This window comes from Pongo abelii, chromosome 6 (genome assembly GCF_028885655.2).
Source record: "Pongo abelii isolate AG06213 chromosome 6, NHGRI_mPonAbe1-v2.0_pri, whole genome shotgun sequence".
Taxonomy (NCBI): Eukaryota; Metazoa; Chordata; class Mammalia; order Primates; family Hominidae; genus Pongo; species Pongo abelii.
In genome coordinates this window covers 146,333,612-146,358,469 of record NC_071991.2, presented here as the reverse complement: position 1 = coordinate 146,358,469, position 24,858 = coordinate 146,333,612, and the positions used below count along the sequence as shown (strand labels likewise).

Genomic DNA, 24,858 nt, shown 5'->3' with positions numbered 1-24,858 from the left:
TCTTGAAAGTTTTGTGAATCCCTTAATTCAGTGAGTTGGAATGACTGACTGTTAATGAGAAAGGCATGAATGCTGAAAGTAATAACTCAATTTACGAAGCAAAACCAGAGATTCAAAATAAAACCAATGATTATTACTTTTCACATTTCAGAAGCCCTCTATAAATAACACTACAAACAGCTTGTGAAATACACAGCTACTGGAAATGGGTATGATCATGAAGCACTTACCACTTGATTGAGTGTGTCTTCTAGTTCTGCCTCCTCTGGGTTCTTAGAACTGAAAATTTTAAAAAGATACCATGTTTTAAAACATCAGTACATTTAAACAAGCACGACTTAGCCAGAATGCAGGTTCAAGCATTCAAAAGACCAGTTCTTATCAGATTAGTGCAGAGGAAGAGGAAGGTTGACTTTCCTTACCTACAGCAAACTGGCAATCTCATACCATAACCTCAACACTGAAGAACAGATTATGAAGTAGTCATTTAGAATATCCAAGGTGAAAACCAACAGGAGATATTTATAAAACGCTTCCAAAAACATTCTGAAGAAGTTTGCCTTTAAGATAATCCACTTAAACTTCAGTAAAGGAAATTCACTTTACCAACTGCTTTCTAGTCTGCTGTAATTTAACTTTGGAGAAATAAAAAGGCACACAGATTCCTTTTCATAGCCCAGTCATTAAAGATGATGAAGGGGTTTAAATTCCTACTAAACTGCTGCCCTCTGTAGTTGTATGTACAAGAGATGATTGTCCTTTAACAACTGATTCATTCTATGAACAAACAATAATTCAAAGGTGAGTTAAAGGTAGATGAATTTTTGTACAGGTCTTTTCTACAAGGCTGCTTTAAAAACAAGACCCCCTAATTCATATAAAACGAATCAGCCACCACAGAAACTCTGAAGAGGTGTCTCCAACTTCAGAAAAGTTGGTTCAGAAAACCCAACCCTATTCTTGGCACCCTTGGGTCAGGGTGTTCCTCTTCCCTTGGAGCAGTTTAACTTAGTGCCTCCCTGACTCCACTCGCCCAACACATGCTCGTTAAAGAGATGCTGTGGAAATGTCTCTGCCATTCTGTCTGCATCAATGGCCTTAACTAGTAATCAGTAGACTTGACGAGGGACATTTATGAAAAGACAAGGGATAAAAAGGACACTAAGGCCAGGCGTGGTGGCTCACACCTGTAATCCCAGCACTTTGGGAGGCTGAGGCGGGTGGATCACTCGAGGTCAGGAGTTCGAGATGAGCCTGGCCAACATGGTGAAACCCTGTCTCTACTAAAAAAAAAAAAAAAAATTAGCCAGGTGTGGTGGCATGCCTGTAGTCCCAGCTACTCAGGAGACTAAGGCATGAGAATCACTTAAACTCAGGAGGCAGAGGTTGCAGTGAGCCGAGATTGTGCCACTGCACTCCAGCATGGGTGACAGAGTAAGACTAAGTCTCAAAAAAAAAAAAAAAAAAAAAGGACACTAAGTGTTCTGTCAAACAAACTGAAGACCCAGTAGAGTATCTCCACAGTCATAATACGCAACTCCCCAAAATGAAACCAAGTCATCAGAGGCCTTCCAATTTAAAGCCCCCTCTCATTTCTGGAGAGGATCTGATCACAATTGTTAAATTACACATTAAACCAGGAATAAATATTCCTGTTTATTGCAACAAACAGGAAAAAAAAAAATCAAACACTCAAGAGTTTCTCACTGGCCTTGGGTAAACTGTGTTAAGAGAAAGCTATTGACCTTCATCAAATGTTTTCCCATCATTTACCAAAAAGGTCACATAGTTTGTACATGGTTCTCTGTTAATGCAGTAAATTACATCAGACTTGGTACTGCTGGGCTATCCTTATGTTCCTAGAAAGCTATACTATGTTTTGAAGAATTATTATTTAGTTCACTGGTAAATCTGGCTTGATAATATTTTACTTAAGATTTCTGCAACTCTATTCTCAAGTGACACTTGTCTGTAGTCTTTTCATTCTGGTATGTGTGGGTATTCTTGGTCTTCTTTCGTATTGGGGTTATGTTAGCCTTCAAGAGCTGTTTAAAATATAATTCATTAATATCAAAACCAGTATAATTTGGGCGTATAGAAAAATATTGCAACAGAAAGCCAGAAGGAGATTAGCTTCCTTCATTAAAATCTTTAAAAGTTATTGCTGTGATATTTGGAATAGAGCATTTCTAAACTGAAGGAAACTTAAAGTGAAAGAGAAGCTGAGAAAAACCAGAACACACAAACAAAAAGATCAGTGAGAACTTCAAAAAACACAACGCAGAAGAGAAAGCTATATATTATATTGCTTCCAGACCTTAATACACATAAATTGATTAGAAAACATATCAATTGAGAAATAAGATTCAAAAGTAAAGAATATGAAACAGCAACAAAAACTCATCTAACAAAAATAAATTTAAAACTACACAGAATAACAAAGGTAATCTACGGGCATACCACTCTGAACTGAACGTGCCTGATCTTGTCTGATCTCAGAAGTGAACAGGGTGGGGCCTGGTTAGTACTTGGATGGAGAATAACCAAAGTCCCACAATACATTGAGACATTTCTGTTTGAAAAACAGCCAGTGGGAGGGAATACAGATTTTCAACCGGAAAGACGATTATGTTTAAGCATTTTCTCATAAGGTACAAAAATTCCAATTTAATGTATGTAAAATGTAATGTAAGTTTTAATTCCTCATATAAAAGCTGAGATTTTAAACAGGCATACTAAGAAAACATAGGGTCATTTAATACCTTTTCTTTAACAAGGAGTCACAGTATCGAGCCAGCAGCTCAGGGGATTTACTGGATGATTGGGCCATCTTGGTAACCGCGTTGTTGTTTATGAAGCGACCACAAGCCTGTGTTACACAGAATACAGTTAGAGACAAACGCCCCATCCATATATACTACAGGCAAGTCACAACCGTCACACACCTACCTTATCAAGAGCAGCCACAAAGCCAGCGTCATTGTTGAATGCAGACATTACCAGGGCATTGTATTTTTTATGAACATCAAGCACTGTCTGTACATACATTTTGGGGTCCTTAAATGGGGGCAGAAATAGAAACAAAAGTTAGTTATTGGGGATTAAATTGTGTATTAACGTATACAATGCATGTACTAGCATATAAAATATTCTAAAAGCTATAGATACCTTTTCAAAGTTAAGAGATAAGATCAAGAAATACTCTTGGTACCATCATTGAAACACATAGGACATTTTGTTTATATATATAAAAGAAAAAACAATCTATTCTCCACACTTAAAACTAAATATTGATTCTGAGCTTGCATTAAAAACAGTGAAAACTCAAACAGATCATGAAAACCGCATTTTCCAAGTGACAGTTCTGCTTTGCCAATTTCTCCTTGTTAAACAGTGGAACTCTGGACTCATTTCAGCTGAAGAAGGCGTTTAGCCGCCGAGGTCGGTCATCAGCCCGGCTGGGTAGGCAACGCGAGGGAAAGCGGGGCTCAGGGAGGGAGTCTGACTGCGGCCCCCACCCACTGCAAACCAGAGGAGCGGATCCGCGTGGCGCTGCCGGGGGCCAGGGCCTCATCGCAGGACGGGAAGAGGGGCAGAGCGCGGCGCAGGGCAGCAAAGGGGCCTCCCCGGAACAAGGAGCAACGTGGAAATGCAACGGGAAGGCTGGCTGCAGAGGCTCCTGTGGCCAAAGGAAGGCGGCGACAATGGAAGGCAAAGGAGACCGAGCTAAGTGCTAATGAAAAAAACAGCGCTGCTGCTGGGCATGCAGTGCACGCCACCACCACCCTTCATGAGACCGCGACAGCCCACACTGGGAAGCAGGTGCTGTTTTCATCCCCATTCTACAGATGTAGAAGCTGTCACAGCTAAGCACACTGCCAGGAAATGGCAGCAGGCACAGGCTTGGTTCCGAGCCGCGGGGGAGCCCGGCTGGGAAGGTTGGTGGGAGGGAGCTCTGGGCTACCCCTAGCCAAGCACAGACCCAGGCGCCACGGCACGCCCATGTTTCCACATCACGATACATTAATCTGCAGGGCTCAGGTGCCAGAAATCAGCATTCCCAATTCTACCTATTCTGCATTTTTTATAACATTTGATTTACTTGTTTTTTAAATAGTAATGAGTAACAGTAAGGATGAATGATTTTTCTGCAACAGGGTTACACTAAGAGTGTCAGAAGTTTCCTGTTAAAAAAAGCTCTATATAATAAATGCAAAGTTTATTATTATTATGAATATATTGCGGCAAGTTCAATAAGATATAAATATGGTCTCCACCTGACATAAACATTTGATAAGCAAAAACATTAAAAGGGAACTTAATGCAAAATAATTGCCAAATAAAAATCACTTAATATTGAAAGGCAGTATGGCAGATATTTAATATTTTAAAATTACCATCTTAAAAATGTTAAAACACACAGAGTGTTAACTGCACTACCAGATAGCCTTGCTCTTTGTTTCATGGCTATCCCAGACAGAGGGAACCTTCTTCCACTTTGCCTGGATGGTCTTAATCTTCAGAGTGAACCAAAAGCACCTCCAAGTTGGGCCATATCTTACTTCATATAAGCTTGCTTCTTTTAAACAATGAAAATATTTTCTGCTTGACCTAATTGTGGTTTTGCCACTGAAACAGATACTGCTTCTGCCAAATTCAGATTTTAGATCACTTTCCGATTTCATGTCAAATTATTCCAGAACATTCACATATTCTTCTCTCTGCCTTCCTTCTGTTACAGTATTTACAAAGTGCTCCTGCCTACAGCGAGGATTCAAACACTGGAAAATGCTAGAAACGTTATTGGGTAGTTTTCGAATACGGTAACATGCAGGATCTCTTAACAAGTTAACAGCCCTACAAACAACTGCGTGTCAAAACTGCCAAATTTAAGGACTCAATTTGCTTCCAAAACTTGCTATTTTTTTGGAAGACCCCTCACAGGATTTATATATAGTATGTTATGTATATAAACACTAATACTTATTTTATTTGCAAGAATGACTTCACCCTTAGCAGCAGAGGGGCTACAGATCCACACTTACAAGGCCTTGCCCACCTGGCAGCCCGACCACTCAGCCTACACGGCCTTCCTGCCACACGCCTTCACCCTCATTCCCAAAAACGCCAGCCTCGACTTACTCCACGCTCTCGCTTGCGACTTGTCATTGGTGGACTCCTCTGAACCGTGATGTCTCTATGTTGACTATAACGTTTCCGAATTATAATACTTTTCCGTATTTTCTCAAAACGTTTTGGCCATTTTTCCTCAGATTTGGAATTTGGAAAAATACCAATTTCCCAAGGAATGCCAGTAACAACTTCTCACATGGAAAGCCAAATCTCCAGGAGTAAAGAAGTCTTCAGACTCCAATTCCAAAATTCTTTCAACTACAGCAGTCTGGCTGGTGAGATGGGAGGACTTGCATGGAACCTACTAAGGGAAAAGTGTCAAAACACTGGCCTTGGCTGGGCGCGGTGGCTCATGCCTGTAATCCCAGCACTTTGGGAGGCCGAGGCAGGCAGATCATGATGTCAGAAGTTCTAGACCAGCCTGGCCAACATGGTGAAACTCCATCTCTACTAAAAATACAAAACATTAGCCGGGCATGGTGGCAGGTGCCTGTAGTCCCAGCTACTCCGAAGGCTGAGGCAGGAGAATTGCTTGAACCCGGGAGACGGAGGTTGCAGTGAGCCGAGATCACACCACTGCACTCCAGCCCAGGTGACAGTATGAGACTCCGTCTCAGAAAAAAAAAAAAAAAAAAAAAAAATTCTGGCCTTGAAAATGTGAATTTAGGATTTGAGGTTCAGAGAAAAGCCATTTAGGAACTGGTCAAGACGCAGACAACACACTAGAATAATATACGGGAGAGAATTTTAAGGAAGTAGACAGCAAATAGAGAAAAGATGTTCAAAAGGGGAGTAGATTTAGCATTCAGGAGGTCAATGATGAAGACAGGTTATAAAACAGAAAGGAGAGAGATCAGCTGGATCAAATGCATGTTTTTTCAAGAAAACAAAGAACGAATGTTTGAGGTTTAAAAAAATAAAGTAGTAATGGGTTTGATTCAGGACGCTCCGTGTATTCACCAGAGCTTTTCACACTAAGAAACAGGACATCTCCTGGGGCTTGTCCCTAAGGGCTCATTCAACTCCTACATGATTTCAGTTGTTGTTATACCGAGGATGGACACATTCACATCTACACCAAACTTCCCCCAGGTGAGCCCGTGTGGCCTGCCCTGGGCCATCATGGGATTCCCAAAGCCTTATGTCACAAATGGCCTGATTTGCTCCCCAGTCCTGTGTTCTCTGGAGCTCTTCTTGGCAAGTGCCACCACTCACCCAGCGGCTCGAGCCAGGCACCCAGGACTCAGTTCCTGCTTTCCGACTCATGAATCCTGTGAATCCACTTGATCCATACAACCCGTCCATTTCTTTTCAACGTTTTATTGTGGAAAAAATTGAAATATATTCATAATTAGGAAGAGTAGTAAAACTTACCCCATGTACTCATCATCCAGTTTTAACAATGTCGAAACACGAAACCTGTCCGTTACAAAGCCAGCGTTTCTGCATCATTCTTCTCTCCGTTCCCCCGATGACCAGCCCAGTCTCCAGTGGGCCACTATCACTATCTGAACCACGACAACAAACCTAACTAACCTAACTGGTATACTTGTGTGTTAGTCAAGGTTCCCTAGAGGGACAGAACTAATAGGAGACATATATATATATACGGGAGTTTATTAAGTATTAACTTACACAATCACAAGGTCCTACAATAGGCTGTCTGCAAGCCCGAGGAGCAAGGAGAGCCAGTCCAAGTCCCAAAACTGAAGAACCTGGAATCTGATGTTCGAGGGCAGGAAGCATCCAGCATAGGAGAAAGATGTAGGCTGGGAGGCCAGGCCAGTCTCGCCTTTTCATGTTTTTCTGCCTGCCTTATATTTGCTGGCAGCTAATTAGATGGTGCCCACCAGATTGAGGGTGGGTCTGCTTTCCCAGCCCACTGACTCAAATGTTAATCTCCTTTGGCAACACCCTCACAGACACACCCAGGATCAATACTTTACATCCTTCAATCCAATCAAGTTGACACTCAATATTAACCATCACAACTTGTAACAACTCTTCTTCCTTTTCACCCACGTTCTACATGGCAGCAAGCACATATATCCCGTTGATTTCATGACTGTATCACTCTCTGCTGGTTTCCTCTTGCACCCTTAGGATTAAGCCAATATCATCAACACAGCTTTCAAGGTCTTCCCTGGTCTGGCCAGCCCATGCTGCCTTCACGCTTACCTTCTACCTCAGGTCACACCTGGCTTCTTCGTTCTTAGAATGGGCTGTGTGTATGCCCACTGAGGGGCTTTGTTCTGTCTGGGATCCCCCTATGCCTAGCTAGCTCTAACTCTTTTCTCCATCTCAAACACTTTTTTCAGGGATGCTTTCTCTGAATTTCCAAGATAGGCCGAGGCTGCCCTGTTAGACTACCCAAACCCCATCCCAATACTAATCACACCTGCCAATTCCTTGCTGGGCACATCTCAGTGTTGCCCACTGGGACCCTGTCTGCCTGCTACCACTGCCGTACTTCTAAGTACCTAGTGCAGTGGCATTCATCAACTAATCTCCTAAATGGCTAAACCAGGAACATAGTGATAATCATAACTGAATTACGACCTTTTATTCCATACATTTCCACTAAAAGGATAATTCTAACGGCCAATTTCAAGAAGAGAAAATACACGTTAAGAGTCTCACATAACTTTTTATCTTACTCTTTCTTAAAAAGGTAAACCGAGTATGGCATACAAAGAGGTGTGAGGGCCATCATCTCATGGAGAGTTGGTATATATTTACACACAATTTCTGGGGATAAGTTGTGGTGCTAAGTGATACTTTAACACTCAAACACTTCCTAGTAACCCAGCACCATTCAAAAATATTGCTAAAGAGGAATAATGGGGTGCTACAGCTTGAAGGGAGCATCCTTCACCATTTCATCTACATAAACTGGTGCTCTCCAAGCTGAGGGGACAGATCTGACAGTCTGTGGAAAGCTGCTCTTGCCTACACTACCTCTGAGGGTACATTCAGCCTCCACATCTTTCATCCAGCCAGGGCTAAAGAGAGCAGATCAATTACAAGAGCTTTAGGAGAGTTCCCTGAGGACAGGCAGTCGACAACAACAGATCAACCTCAGGACACCAGGACCTAGCTTGACACTGTCCACAGTCTTACCTCTAGATAATTTTTCCTTAAAAAGGGGAGAGACATGAGGCCCCATTAAGTAACAGCAACAACAAAAAAACATGCAGTTCTTTGGGGGCAGTGTCATTCTTCCCATTAGCATCAGCACTTGGTCTTCAAGTAACATTATCTCCATGCAAAACATAGAGAAGCAAAGGCTTCAGAAAAAAAACAAACAAACAAACCACAGAGAGTATATGTGTGCAGACCATGCACTTGGATCATTATCTGGGAAGGTGCTCAATGGTGTCCCCACCACCCAGCATGGTTCTGAGGTGCCCACCACTGCCAGTCTGTGCGTGCCCAGGGGAAAACATTAATTTTGATATTAATAGGCAAAAAAAAAGGGGGGACATGAATGTTAGACCTCAAAAATCATTTAGAAATAATCTTGCATTTTCTTAATAGGCCTTTTCTACTGTATCATCTAACCTCTTTCAATAAGCAGAAACCAACAGTTCTTCAGATGGAGCGTGGTTTAAAGTTTAAAATACTGAGACAAAAACACTAACAATTTAGTAAGTGCTCTCTTTTCTCATTCTTCTTCTTCTTCTTCTTTTTTTTTTTTTTTTTTGAGACACGGTCTTGTTCTGTCACCCTGGCTGGAATGCAGTGGCATGATCTCAGCTCACTACAACCTCTGCCTCCCTGATTCAAGCGACTCTTCTGCCTCAGCCTCCCAAGTAGCTGAGATTACAGGTGCATGCCATGACACCCAGCTAATTTTATCTTTAGTAGAGACAGGATTTCACCATGTTGGCCAGGCTGGTCTCAAACTCCTGACCTCAGGTGATCCACCCGACTCAGCCTCCCAAAATGCTGGGATTACAGGCATCACCCACCATGCCTGACCTTCATTATTTTCATGGTGATGTCCTGGCAATGTTAAACAATCCCAGCAAGAAAATGCTCCTTCCCCAAAGCCTCTATTGGTCTAAATTAAAAAATGTTGCTGCAGTTGCTCCTGGATTTCAGTCATATACATGTAGGATTGGAATGAGCATATTTTAAGTCTTCCCTTTACTACACATCATATACTGCATAAGAGTTAATTTGGAGAACTCTCCAACACATGCAGACTTAGCTAAAACATTTGTTTGAAGAAGGAGTTCCTTTGGGTTCCCCAGGACTCACATGATTAATAATAAACCACTGGTTGACATCTATGGACTACTTCATCCAACAACAGCAGAATTTCTTCTCAAATCCGCCCGCCTCAACCTCTCAAAGTGCTGGGATTACAGGCGTGAGCCACCATGCCCAACCTTTTTTCATTATTTTAACCGGCCTACCTGCTGCTACTTTTTGCTTCAATCATTAATATCTATCTTGGAATCATGGCTCTGCACCTCAGACCATAATTTTTAAATCTTTAATCTCATTGTCACCTTTGGATTCTGATCTACTATCTACACATTCCTGATCCCAGCGCCATAACTGTGTGGGTTTCATTTTGATTCTGGCCTTTGTTAGGCCCCCTGGTTGTTCCCCTAGTCCTGGCTGACACCTACATTTTCCTTTAGTTCAAGGTGAGGCTGAAGTCCTTGTTTTCAGCCTTTCGGAATGTACTCTGTAAATGTGGAGGCTGTAAGTGGACTAGATTTAGGGGCTGAATGTTTAGAGACGAAAATGTTAAACTTTGAAAGCAGAACTAAGACTTGCCAGGAAAGACTGACTTCTCTGAAGAGAATGAAAAGATTCCCCAGGTAGAATGATGTTTCAGAAAGGAATAATTAAGTTAGTTCAGAAACAGAAGTAGTGTACAGGAAGATGAGTAGTAGGGCTGCCTGACTCAGTGAGGATGGACAGGAAAGAGAAGTTCATGGGCAGCATCTCTAATTGGCCTTGAACCAATCAAGGGTTACTTCAGTACTTATTTAAACTACAGTTTAGTGGATGTGGGTATAAAGTCAAATTTGGGTAGGGACGTGCATCCATAGTGGATTTACTTGTGAAATGATTAAAGTCTTCCCTACAATTAAGAGAAAGAAGGGTGTATGTTGGATATAAAAATGACAGCCTGGGCAGGGTGTGGTGGATCACACCTGTAATCCCAGCACTTTGGGAGGCTGAGGCGGGTGGATCACCTGAGGCCAGGAGTTCGAGACCTGCCTGGCCAACATGGTGAAACCCCATCTCTACTAAAAATACAAAAATTAGCCAGGTGTGGTGGCACATGCCTATAATCCCATCTACTCAGGAGGCTGAGGCAGGAGAATTGTTTGAACCTGGGAGGCGGAGGTTGCAGTGAGCCGAGACTGCGCCATTGCATTCCAGCCTGGGTGAAAGAGTGAGACTCCATCTCAAAAAAAAAAAAAAAAAAAAAGCCTGGTTATGTAGACTCCAAAATGACAACTGTGTACATTTTCTTTTAGGGAAAATGATTATTCTCTTCGTCTCATGGCAAGACAAAATAAATCCCAACCATCCTTGTTTCTCTGAAGTTATGCACCTATAATTCACAAATTTAGCTACATGCTATCTGAATCAATGTATATTATCAGCATATATCAGTTTTTTGTGTAATTAAATGTTTGACTTACTGTACAAAACCGTGCTTCCTTTTGTCCTGAAGACACTCTTTCTCCTTTCCAACATCCACTTAATCAAAACCTGAACATTTCTTTTGTTTCTTAAAAAATGTTTTAATATAGAAAATTTTCAATATATTCAAAATGAGAAAAGAATAGTAAAATCAAGCCCCATAAACCCATTAGCCAGCTTTAAGGAATAGCTATGGCTCTAAGAGACTATGAGTTTCTCATCTGACCCTCTTCCTGTGTGTGTAAGCCAATTTTATCAAAGTGTATCCTATCTCCTTTGAACAAACCAAGCTGGGTTACACTCCAAATATAAGGTTCTGTAGCTAATTTTATTAATGATTGGACAATGTTCTTTTCTTACCATCCAGAGAATGTTTGCATCAAGACTCAGTTGTTTAATCATGCACTTAACTACAGAAGAGAAAGGGGATCTTGGATGTCTAAACTAAACCCAAACTCAAATCTACCAGAAGTAGCTGGTAGTACATTCGTCTGTTCACTGGTCTAAGTTCACACGTGACTGGGCTTTTATAATTATTTCTAACTCAACTTCCCAATCCAAATCACAGAACTTTTTCTGCTAAGGTACTAGGATCTACCCCTTAGTCTTCCATTGAAAAATAACTTGCCAGAGCTACCTAATTTCTGCCTATCAAATTCTCTATCTGACGTGCTGCCTTTTATAAGTATTATACCATCACCCCAATCCTGGAGCCAGCTACTGAGAGCAGCTTCTGAAAATTTCTCCTGTTTCAACACAGCATTTCTCTCAGAACTGCAAATAAAGCTCACAACACTTCTCCCCAGTCAGTGTCTGCAGCCCAACACTCCAATGTTAGACCCAGCAGCCCTGCCGGGTGTTGAAGTATCTAACAGACCCATCTCTGTTGGGCCACACTGCAATACCTGTTAGGCTGAGGACACTAAATCAAGATATGGTTTCAAAGAGGACTTGTGCTTTTTTGTTGCTACTTCTGCCCTGAAGACCAAGAGTAAGGAGATATTCTCTTATAGCCTGATTTATGTTCATTTATAAAACTGTCTTTGTGGGGGAATACAGTAACATCCAGACTGCTGAGCAATTGTCTGTTAAACATTCAAAATGGAATCAATTGTATAGTCAAGCATTAATTAACAAGAACTTACAAGTCTGCATTATTTGACCCTTCTCCTGAACTTTATTTTGGCATTATGCTATAAGCTGGTGTCATGGAAAACTATCAAACTACCCAAGGACTTGACATCCTATTTCCTTGTTAAGTGTATTGCTGATGATGCTGTCCACGGCACTACCATGCTTTTTAGGATGAGCCACTGGAGAAAGTATCCTCAGCTCTGACCACCAAGAAAAATCATTCTTCTGAGTTACTAGCTGATTGTACCCCATGGCGCTGGCTGTCTTTAGTGGCAAGCTCTCTGTACTAACTACAACGATTTCGAGGCAAATCATGACCTACCTCTAACAAGAGTAACGGACTGCATTGCACACACTTTGAGAATTACATTAAGCTCTATTTTGTGTTTCATATCCTTATTTTGCTATTCTCCGATTTATTTAATTTATCCTATTTTATTTCACGTATTGTGTAAGCAGCCCCGAGTCCTTTTCGGAGCAATGGGAAGTATAACTAACATGTAAGTATACTGAAACCTATTCTGGATAAGGTGTCGTAATAAGCTCTGAGGACACAAAACTGGATAGAGCCATCTCTGCTACAACAGAGGGACAGTCACAGGGACATCTAAAGCATAAAGCAGTGCACGTGTCACATAAACAGTCCAATGTGCCACTATTTCAAGGGGGAGACGCTACCATTCCAAGGTGATTGAGAAAACTTTTGAGCTGGGTTTTGAGAGATAAATAGGTATTTCACAGGTAGAAAAAAGAAGGACTATGTCTAAGAAGAGAAGACAGAAAAACTAGGAAAGCAGAGTGAGGCAAATCTACGCAATGGTGAGTTCCAGCTGAGATGACACATGCAGTGGGGTCAAGAGTCGTGCAGCCGAGACGGCAGCCCTGCAGCAGATGGCCTTCACCATTATCATCCACAGATCCTTGCTGGGTGAGAGGCTAGGCCCGAAACCACAGAGCATAAAACTATAATGAGGCGTGAGCTTTGCTCTCAAGGGTTGTACAACCTGTGGTGCGGTGACAGGAAGCACAGGAAGTTATAAACACATGTACACTTGTAATGAGAGTTTTACAAATAGGGCTTAGGATAGAAGAGTTAAGGTCAGCTCTTTCTAGAAGGGAGGATTTGAGCTGGCCTTAAAAGCAGGACTAAGACAAGCAGAAGGTAAGGATGACTGTGTTATAAGTAGAGACATTAGCCGGAGTTTTGGGGTAGGGGAATGATATTATAATAGTTTCACTGGAAGACGGGGTTCATGAAAATGTGGGCTAATTAGAGGATTTGATTTAGTATAATATTATGATTTATATTATCACAAGGAAGGGCTTTATCTGCTTTGTTTAAAACAAAGGATGAAAAGAACACAGAGTAAAATTATAAATGTATTAAGTGATATTTCTGAAAGATGAAACTGCTAATTATTATGAGGGATGAATAGGAATGGGAGAGGTGTGGGGCCATTTGGGAGGTGAAGTGATAGATGAAGCCCAGATTAAGATGGTAGCCTTGGGACTGGAGAGAAAATGCACAGAAAACAGTAAGAGCCAAGGGAGGATGAAGTCCCATGCTCCACTGACTCATCCCCGAAGACAGAGGAGGAGAGAGCTTGCTACCGAGACAGGCAGGCTGCTACTGCTTTGAGGAGGATTCTGAGGCTACATCCAGACCCTGCAGGAAATTATACCCTATTAGATTACTAATGCTTATGATGAACAAAGCATGAGGGCAGGGTGACTCATGCTACACAGCTGCCACCTCTGTGCTAAGGAATGGAGAAGAGGTGAGTTTCAGATGAACCTGCAATGTAGGCACTAAACTAGGCAGATGAGGTCACGGAGATGTGACAAGGACAAAGGCAAGGCATTCTAATTCAGAATTCTTGACATCATGTCTGCTACAGGAATGCCCTAAATGCTTGCTGAAGAAATGAAACAACGATTTCAGTTTGATCTGCAAAATTTGTTCGCCCTTTGAGTTGAAACACCAACCACATCATGCAGCTAAAAATACTCCTCAATTTGGGATTATGTTTCAATAAACCCATCATAAACTGAATGTGTGGGTTTTTTTTTTTTTTTTTGAGACGGAGTCTCGCTCTGTCGCCCAGGCTGGAGTGCAGCAGTGCAATCTTGGCTCACTGCAACCTCTGACTCCCAGGTTCAAGTGATTCTCCTGCCTCAGCCTCTGGAGTAGCTGGGATTACAGGTGCCTGCCACCACGCCCGGCTAATTTTTGTATTTTTAGTAGAGACGGGGTTTCGCCATGTTGGCCAGGCTGGTCTTGAACTCTTGACCTCAGGTGATCTGCCTGCCTTGGCCTCCCAAAGTTCTGGGATTACAGGTGTGAGCCACTGCGCCCGGACCTGAATGTGTGACAGTATTTTCCATGTACGATGAGTTTACTGAAAGTATCATAAATGCCTATTGTTTTCATGCCATTTTAAAGTCAAAAAAATCATTAAGGTGAGCCATTCTAAGCAGGGGACTGTTTGTAGTTGCTTTGGTCAACTAAGAAAAATTAAGAGCCTAGCACAGGGCCAGGCACACACAGTGGGCATTCAATTCTTTTTAAAATGACCATGTGAAGGAATGGTCTCTGCTTTCAAGATGCTCCCTTCAAGCCTCACTAAGTGGATGAGGGCCATCGCCTTCTATATTTTAATATAGATTATTTTTTGATACATTCCCAACCTGTTCCTGGGCCAGCAATCATGCATGCGGTCACTTGCCTATTAAACAAGCCATTTCTCCTATCCCTTGCTCAGCTCGAAACCAGTTTTAAATCCCATCCTTGAATATTTGTGTGCAAGGTTCCCAAAGTCCTCCTGGCGCCCCAGTGCAATAGGCTAATTGATCACCTCACATATCAGTTGAGCACAAACGCCCTTGATCATGAGGCTCTCTGAAGGCTGGAGAGAACGCTTCCAAACAGCAGAATCCTGACGGACAGTCCCCTCCCCACTCCCAGGTTTAGAGGGCTCTCTCTTCAGTTTCACTTCACTGAGGGCTGCCAGCTTTTAGGCAGCGAGAGGGAGATGCCATGAGGGAAATTCCCCTTGAGCCAGTTTTCCAGAAATAGCCTTTAATTTTTAAATTGGTTTTAACTAGGGGAAAAAAATGCCTTAAGAAAAATTCATAAGTAGGTTCTAAAACATCGAACACAAAAAACATTTGACTTACATGATAAATTGGAAACCTCTAAGAATTTCAGTCTAGGCCAGATATTAGCAGTAAAGCTGGTTTTCTAACCAAATTAGTGGTATAAAAGGATTAGCCAGATAAAAAACTTTTTTTGGCCTCTCAAAGGAGTTTATTTCATCAAGAACAGCTTCAGTGTAACATATATAGTGTTCTAGTCCAGAGAAAGACACAGGACTGATATTACACTTTTTTGCACTTAAAAAAAATCACTTAGGTAGTGCCTTCTATGGCATTTAATATGCTAATTATAAATGATTCTCGTACACTATGATTCAACTTAATTAGGCAAAAATTTTTAAACTTTAAAAACTGTGTTCTCAAGGTAATTAAATCCCACTTAAAATCATGTACAATAATTCTAACTTTTACTTTTTTTCTCCTGATTTTTCATAATCAGTGGGTTTTTGAAAATAATTATGGTTTGGGTTACAATGTGTCTTTTACGTTTACCACATAAATGATAAAAACTAAAACCTATTTTAAAGTATTTGTTTTTTAGCAGCTGTGTTTCTTTCTTACAATAAGTAATCAAGCACCTACTGTGTGCCAGGCTATGGCCCGGGCACCCACACTCCCCGAGCTTCATTTCTGTGAGCTTTCACAGAGATGGCGAATGGAGGTGGCAAGTGTGAGCTCAGAGCAAGGAAGGGCACGAGGAACCTACGCACCAGTCAGACAGCATTCCAACAGAAGGAGCCAACCGCAAGTTTACAAATAAGAATAAAACTGGATTTTAGGAAACACTCCTTTTGCAGAAAATTGGAAAAGTATTTGCTTTCCCGAACATTTTACTTCATAAGCACAACAATTAAAAAATTCAGGGAGTTTCATGAGTTCAATGTAGAAACAGCTCTTATGTAATAATAAATAGAATCAGTAACTTACTAAAAAAAACTAGTATTTGACTTTTGCGAGTGAAGGCACATGCAATGTGGGTTTACTGAGCTATAACTGTTCTTCATGGGAGAAAATCTTGTTTTGGTTCTTAAATTCAGGTTAATCAGTGGCTTAGATTTAAGTAACACGAGCATTGTTTAAAAGCTTGATTTCTCGTAAAATATAACTGCTGGTAAAGACAGTTTATTTGTGCTGTCATTGCTGACGGATGAAGCTTCCTCAAATAGAGAAATTATTTTACATAGAAAGTATACTTTTGCTTTAACTGATCGAGTTAGGTAAATGTCAGATTCAAGACTCATTGACAAAGTCAATCGGGCAGCACTTATTCAGTGCCCAAAATATCAGGCAGCTGATTGTATCCAAGAAAGAAAACAATGGAACATGAGAATCATAGTTGATTATTTCTCCAATTTAGAACCTTACTTTGGTTTGGAAAAGATGAACATTAGAATTAACATCCCATCTTTCCTATAAAACTGAAAAAGGAGACAGGGTCTCTCTACATTGCCCTAGCTGGTCCCGAACCCCTGGGCTAAAGTGACCCTCCTGCCTCAGGCTTCTGAGTAGCTGGGACTATAGGTACACACCACTACACCCAGCTATCATGTTTATTTTAAATCTAACTATATTCACATAGAACACAAGTTCCCTAAGGCCAATCTCATACCTAGTATATAGCAATTTACATGAAAAAAACAAAAACTGCTTCATTAATCTATCTGATGAAATAACAGACTTCCCACTTAACTCATTTCAAGGAAAGTCAAGTCATTTACTTGGCTCTGCTGCCCATATAGGTAAATTGAGTTTTGAATCAACAACTGTGAAGGCACCTTATATTACTGAAAAAATGTCTTCACTGAATTGACCCCTTCTGAATCACAGGGGGGTGAGCGTTGTGTGTGTGTGTGAGTGTGTGTATGTGTGTGTGTATGTGTGAATCAGGCTCTTTAAAGAAACATTTAGCTTGGAAATAAAGTCATAAAAACTGAAGGGTAATTCTGAAATGAGTTTTTTAAATTAAAAAAAATTGTGTGTACTCATAAGAACGTGCAGCAGTCATCACTGCTGAGCAATTATGTGCCCTGATTTAAGCACTTTACATGTATTGTTTATTCACAAATATCCTATGGGATAGGCATTATCATTCTATTAAAAAAAATAAAATAAAATAAAATGACAGAGACAGAAGTAACTCGCCAAGGGTGAGATAGCTGTCAATGGTGGAGCTGAGATCTGAGTGCAGGCAGCCTGGCCAGGCTCTGTAATCACCACACGGTAAAGACACCGTATGTGCCAACACTGAGGACTCCATACTTAAGTTTTTACTAAAACCTAGAGATCTTTTTCACAAAATCCACGGCTAAGCCAGTTTCCTCCCATCTCGTGAGCATAAAATTGTTTTAAAAACCTAAAGGAAAGTTTTATACTCAACCCTTTAATAATTCATAGAGGTGGCTGAGTGCCAGCAGCAACTCCCAAAATTAAACATGGAAAAGAAGCCTTCAAAAGATAACAGAAAAATAAGGATTAAAAAAATACTATTTTTGATAATGCTATCAAAAATAATTAATCATTAAGCACAATAAAGTCAAAACAAGAGAAGCTTTCTGTATTCAGATGTAAGAACCAATGTGTTTTAGAAACTCTTCTTCTCGGCCGGGCATGACGACTCACGCCTGTAATCCCAGCACTTTGGGAGGCCAAGGCTGGCGAATCACCTGAGGTCCGGAGTTCGAGATCAGCCTGGCCAACATGGCGAAACCTCGTCTCTACGAAAAATACAAAAACTAGCTGAGAATGGTGGCGGGCGGCTGTAATCCCAGCTACTTGGGAGGCTGAGGCAGGAGAATCACTTGAACCCAGGAAGTGGAGGTTGCAGTGAGCCGAGATGGCACCACTGCAATCCAGCCTGGGCAAGAGAGCTAAGACGTTTTCTCAAAAAAAAAAAAAAAAAAAAAAAAAAGCTTTTCTTCTCTATTGTTCTCCCAGTTACAACTGAAGTTCACAATAGGAGTAAAACTGGAGGCAACTCATTTGTGTCTTAAAAACGCAATTATTTCCAATGTGAAATTATCACCTGAATTACAGATGACCTAGCAGGAATATTCTATGTAGCCCTGGGGAAGATGAGGGGTGTATAGAAATGCTATAAACTGCAGGGCCTCTCGAGTACAGCCCTGTGGTCTTCAGCCAGAGGCTACTATCCAGATCAAAGTTCCTGTAAGGCACAACCTGTGGACTGTGAGTGGCACAGTAACAGCTTCCAGGAGCCTTTTGTTTCTAGGGAAGCAACTTCTCCTAGTGAGTGCAAGGAATTTAACAGTGAGAAGGCATAAAAGGAAAAAAAAAATAACATTATTAACGCCTAAAAAGTGCGAGGGAAAAACTTCGGAGGTATTTACTAAACAAAGATGTTTGTGAACTATCTACTTCAAAAAGCCAAAACATGGTTCTCAGAGTTCTAATGAAAATGTTACCACTTAGATTTGGAAGTAGAGATGCATAACACATGCTTGCAGTTCACATGTGGAAATAATCAGCCTGACTGATTTTCAATGAAATCTTACTTACATTTAAAGCAGCTTCTCCACACTTTTCAATGGCTGCAAGACCCTGATTATGAATGTGTGTCTCCAACAGTTTTTTCAATTCTCCTAGGCCATCCTGGATTCTAGATACAAGATTATACATGCGTCCCAAATCTGAAAGAGGAAGAAACCCCTTTTATGCACTGAAACAAATTCTGCATATCCATTCTACTAATTATGTATTTATACTGAGATGAAAAATACTCTGCAAAAGATAACCATGTTTTTAGACTTTAATAATCAATAGCATTTAATTATAACCAAACATTCTCTATTTGGTATATTTTGCTAAAAGTAACAATGAAATTGTTACTATTTACTATAAATTTACTATTGTAAATTTATTTTCCCCCTTACTATGAGTCTTACTAACATAAGACTAAGCAAAAAAAAAAAAATTATCAGAAACAACTCTAATGCTTCCTAAAATTCTCAAGATTGAAATAGTATTTATGCCTGACACATAATAGGCACTCAAATATTTGTTTAAAAATAATGAATATATTTAAGGAGAATATGGATTTCTATCTCAATTATAAAAACAAATGAGTTGAGAAAAGGTCTCCCAAATTCATTTAAGACATGTATATAGCATATGGTTACTTTATGAGGACGACAGAAGAAAAATCCAAACTTCAATCTTTTATTGAGCTCCTAACATGCCCCAGTAAAACATGGGAGTGGCTAAGGGAAATATAAGATGACAGTCTCCTCATCTCAGAGAATTTTCAAAGGAAGAACAGTCAAGAAAAAACTTAGGGTAGCATCATTTAATGCTAAAGTGTATGGAGCAAGTCATATTCTAAATATACTCCTCCCCCTAAGTCAAACCAAAATGCTCTGCAGAAGTCTGAAATCGGCACATAACGATGTACAAACACATGCATCTTTTTAAAACTGACTGACATGGGCAAGTAATGCCATTGACTCGAGAGTCTAGAATCAAAAGCAATATCAAAACTTCAGATAATAATAAATACCTACATTTTATGAGTCTTGTGGCTCACCTTCATTTTTGTCAGCATCCAATAAATTCTGAAATTCTGTGTGGAAAATTTCCAAGTGTTTTTCAATGAGGACTTGTTCACATTTCCTTGCTAATTCATCTTGTGTGCTTTCATGAAGGTAAACCTGAACTCTTCGTTGTTCCTCAAGCAGACGAGCCTCTGCCTGGAGAAAATTAATTCAAGTGAATGGTTTTGATTCATTGGTAAAGAACTGTCACAATTCTTTAATATGTAAATTAAAGGAAACTGAATAATGGCAAATTAAATTCACATGCCAGCTCTAATAAAATATGATTAAGAAAATAAGGGAGGGCTGAGTATGATGGCTCATGCCTGTAATCCCAGCACTTTGGGTGGCTGAGGCAGGAGGATTGCTCGAGGCCAGGATTTTGAGACCAGCCTGGGCAACATAGTGCGACCCTGTCTCTAAAAAAAAAAAATTATCCAGGTGTGGCACACGCCTGTAGTCCTTCCTAGCTACTCAGGAGGCTGAGGCGGGAGGATGGCTTGAGCCTAGGAGTTAAAGGATATAGTGAGCTATGATCGTGCCACTGCATTTCAGCCTGGGCAACAGAGCAAGACTCCGTTTCTCAAAAAACAGAAACAAAAAGGAAAAAGTTCTTTGATTTTATGGTAAATAACAACCATATTTAAACAGCCACTGATGTCTGCCATTTTCTCTGTAATACATATTTCCATTTCAAACTCTCTTTTTAAGTGCCCTAACAACATCATCATTATTACCAGTTAACATGTCTTTACATCATTTTGATCCCTCAGAGAATGGTATTTTATCTTTTTGAGGTAATGTCTCTGCCACTCTAAGAAATGAATGCATCTTCTGTGCAGATACTAAGATGTGGTACTTTAGATTAAAAACTACTTGAAGCCAAGAGTCACATAAATATAAGCCCTGAAGTCATTACATGGAAATCATCATCAGAAATCAGACTTTTCAAAAATTTAGAGAGAAACTACTAAATTATCAAAGCAAGGAAGAAATTTCAATAAATTATTCAGGTGATCTGAATAAAGAGAATTATATTTTGAATTATAAAAACGCCAATACTCTCCAAAATGATTTTTGTTTTAAATATAATTTTTTCAGAGACAGGATCTTGGCTCTGTCTCCCAGGCTGAAGTGCAGTGGCACAATCATAGCTCACTGCAGCCTCAAACTCCTGGGCTCAAGTGATCCTCCTGCCTCAGCCTCCTGTGTAGCTGGGACTACACCAGCTACACACCCGGCTAACTTTTTAATTTTTTCTAGAGACAAGGTCTCACTATGTTGCTCAGGCTGGTCTCAAACTCCTGGCTTCAAGCAATTCTCCTGCCTCGGCTTCCCAAAGTTCTGGGATTATAGGCTGTCCAGCTACCGTGCCTTGACCAGATTTTCAAATTTGGTATAATTTTGGAGAAATCTGGAAAAATTCAACTGGTAATGAATCAATACTCAAGAGCCAAGAAAATATAAAATGAAAAAACGATTAGGTGGGACTTGTACTATCAAGAACTAATAATAATGGGACAATTGTTTAAACCACGTAAGTCAGAACCTTATTACACATTCTAAATAGCTAAATGTGAAAAATAAACTTGGAAAATATCTGTAGTATGTATCAAAAGGTCAATATTCTTAATACATAATGATCTCCAGCAAAGCAGTGAGTACAACCAAATAAAAACACAAAGAAGAAAAGACAACTCATAAATGAATAGAAAAAACCTTGAAGTTAATACATTTCCAATAAGAGGTAGTTATTACATGTTCAGTTAATGAACTATCATTACCCACTAAAATAAACACCAACTACTAATAACAAATCATTAGTGCACAAGTTACAAAAAACCTATACCATGATTCCAATGTGGTTTATATAATCAGCAACAGTGCCCCAGGCTTGTAGGTTTATGTTATTTGTATTTTCCAAAAAGTCTACAGTTAATATGTAATTTTGTTTTTCTGATTATAAAACAGTAAATGCTGCTTTATATCTAATGTTCCACTAAGACTGATAACTCAGGAATCTAAAGCTGGTGGAATATAGAACATGCAAACCAAACAGCACCACTTTTTCTGTTTTAAGTTATAACTCTTTCTTGGAAGAACATAATCATCTCAGGCAGCAAAACACAGTTTTACCCCTTCCGAGATGAAAGATTAGGCTTTGATGCCATCCCTGATTCATCCTCTGAGAGGCACAGCTCTCCACCTCTTAGTCTACAGACCCTTCCTGCAGGGACTGAGGGGCAGAAGAGTGAACAGGTACCTAGGTGATTACAGAAACATTCATGGCCGAGGGGCCTCAACACTAGCTTATTTTATATATTGGCAAGGAAACCAAGGTCGTAGGTATTGTCATCAGGTTTCAGAAAGGACAGCCATTTAGGTTCTCTATTGATTCCAAGTCAAATAGGCTCCTGATCATCACTGTACTTGGCAGACTGTTGTATTAGAACACCAAGGCCAAATTCAAATGACTAAATAAAAGTATGCAATTAAAGATGGTCTTTATTAATTCACTAGGATTGGTTCTCAGTAAAAACAAAAGGAAAATAAAAACCAAAAAAGACAAGCAAATTAATGAAGTATGGTATATTTTTAAAGTTTTTAAAAAATGACATTAGAAACCTAGAGTAGTCATACAGAGTTTCTGTAGCTCAGATCAGTCTCAATCGCATGAGACAGTCAAATCTTTTAGAAACACTAACATGGTTCACTCTTCAAAGCCATCCTTGGAAAGACAAGCCAAATATTCTTAGATGTTTCCTGTAAAACACTCCTAATAGAGAAAAGTGAACACAGACCCAGGGAATTTGAACTGCTCTCAACTGGCTAGAATTTGCAGAGTGTTTCCTGAAGGGTCATGTTTTATCTCGTTGTTATTCTATTTCCTGATAGAAGGTTTGTTGTAATGTAAACGTAATTGCTCCCTAAGTTATTGAGTAAGATCTGCCACCCTTTCTCCTGCGGTTTTGCACCCTCCCGGGCATACACTGGAGGTTTTGTGGGATGTATATTTGTAATACCAAATACATTAGCCTTGCTCTTTGCCACACACCATTCTAAGCACCTTTTAACAAATAAATACCTCATGTTAAAATTTGTAAATACTAAAGCTCACTTAATCCTCACTATTACCTATTATTATTCACATTTTACAGATAAGGAATTTGAGGAACAGAAGCATCAAGGTCATCCTCCTAATAAATGGTGGGGTGGGGATTTGAAAATAGACTCATAGCTCAGTTTGAGATGCAAGGCTATAGGATGAGAGCAGAATTACATGGTCAAATTCCAATTTTATGCTTCTAGACTCTCTGCATTATCATCTTTCAGAATATGATGGAAGTTGTGTTTGGTGTGATCCAAGTGGATTTGGGCCAAACCTTTAACTTCTCTAGAAATGAATCCCCTCTATGGGAACCGGGATGTAGGAAGAACACTGCTTCCTTGAAGGCAGGGCTCATGCTGGATTGAAAACATCAAGGCCATTGGAAATTCTTGCTCCTCAACTGTCTTTGGTGTCAGGCCTGGTTTTATTTTTATTCATTTTTTTTTTTTTTTTGAGACAGAGTCTCACTCTGTTGCCCAGGCTGGAGTGCAATGGCACAATCTTGGCTCACCGCAACCTCCGCCTCCCGGGTTCAAGTGATTCTCCTGCCTCAGCTTCTCAAGTAGCTGGGATAACAGGTGTCTGCCACCACACTTGGCTAATTTTTGTATTTTTATTAGAGAGAGGGTTTCACCATGCTGGCCAGGCTGGTCTCGAACTCCCGACCTCAGGAAATCTGCCCACCTAGGCCTCCCAAAGTGCTGGGATTACAGGCGTGAGCCACCGCGCCCGGCCTAGGCCTGGTTTTAAAAACAGATTTACCTGTTCTGGGAGTGCTTCAGTAGCTCTGCCCTAGAACACCGGTTTCCTTGCCCTAGAGCACTACTGCTTCATCAGTGTGGACAAAGGAGATGACCACAATTCTCTAATAAACCCATAAAAAGAATAGGCTCACACCACTGTCGTGGATGTGCATCTGGATAAGAGGTCTTTGGGATATATAGTTTTAAAAGAATCACCATATACAGCAGAGTTTAATAAGAGAAGTGTTTAGGAATACAACACTGTCATATTAAACAATGAAATAACAGGCAATGTTAACATTTAAAACAGACTGTTTCAAAAGTTCATTTGTTAGGCAGTTGTTTGAAACTCTGGGTGAGCTGATTAGGTTCCAGATCGGCATACGAAAGTCAATTTAGCCCACCATTATACACAAGGAACTATTAATATTCCAAGTATAATACCCTGAACAGTTCCATTTTTGTTAGACTTTGAGATAGCAGAGATTTGTCAAGGACTTTCAACTTCAAACTTCTAAGCCCATTTATAACCACTATCTCCTATAGGAAAATGCATTCAGGTCACCACAAACAAACTGGATAGGACTTTCTCTATGAGGTCAGAGCAGAGCTGTTGCTTTTAACTGACTTTCTATCTCAACATATGGAAAAGAGATTCCACAGTCCATTCATACTCCAAGTGAACAGGGAATAAAGGGCAAGCAGGTGTCAGGCTTGGAAAGATCCAGACTCCTGGAGATCTCCTAGTACAAGGATCCTCAATCGCTGGCTGTGGGCCAGTATGGGTCTGTGGCCTGTTAGGAACTGGGCCTCACAACAGGAGGTGACCAGCAGATGAGTGAGCATTACTACCTGAGCTCCGCCTCCTGTCAGATCACGGGCGGCATTAGATTCTCATAGGAGCTCGAACCCTATTGTGAACTACACATGTGAGGGATCTACGTTGCACGCTCCTTTGATCTGAGGTGGAACAGTTTCGTCCCAAAACCATCCCCCTTCTTCCCCCAGCCACCGTCTGTGATGCCAAAAGGGTTGGGGACCACTGTCCTAGTACGGCTAGGTCAAGGGTCAGCAAACCGTAGCCTGTAGGCCAAATTCTGCCTGCCTGCCTTTTTCTGTAAATAAAGTTTTATTGGAACCCGGCCACACTCAGTTGTGTACATATCCCACTGGCTGCTTTGTGCTATAATGGCAGAGTTGAACAGCTGCAAAAGAGATCACATAGCTCACAAAGCCTAAAGTATTTCCTTTCCAGCCCTTTACAAGATAAGTTTGCTGACTCCAGACCCAGGTCATTCCTTAGAGTCTAAATCCAGGATATCTGCATTTCTTTTTCTTTTTTTTTTTTTGAGATGGAGTCTCA

General features: G+C 40.5%; 1 protein-coding gene across 5 annotated transcripts in view; it reads right to left on the bottom strand.

The window, feature by feature from the left end:
- CUL1 (cullin 1) overlaps nt 1-24,858 on the bottom strand; it is a 102,243-nt gene that overhangs the window by 14,290 nt on the left and 63,095 nt on the right. For all 5 annotated transcript variants that reach the window (XM_054559108.2, XM_054559107.2, NM_001135479.3 and 2 more), the window contains 5 exon segments: nt 19,637-19,799; nt 18,613-18,743; nt 2,950-3,057; nt 2,763-2,869; nt 231-279 (listed from right to left, as the gene is read on the bottom strand). In XM_054559108.2, coding sequence (XP_054415083.1) covers nt 231-279; nt 2,763-2,869; nt 2,950-3,057; nt 18,613-18,743; nt 19,637-19,799 — 558 coding nt within the window.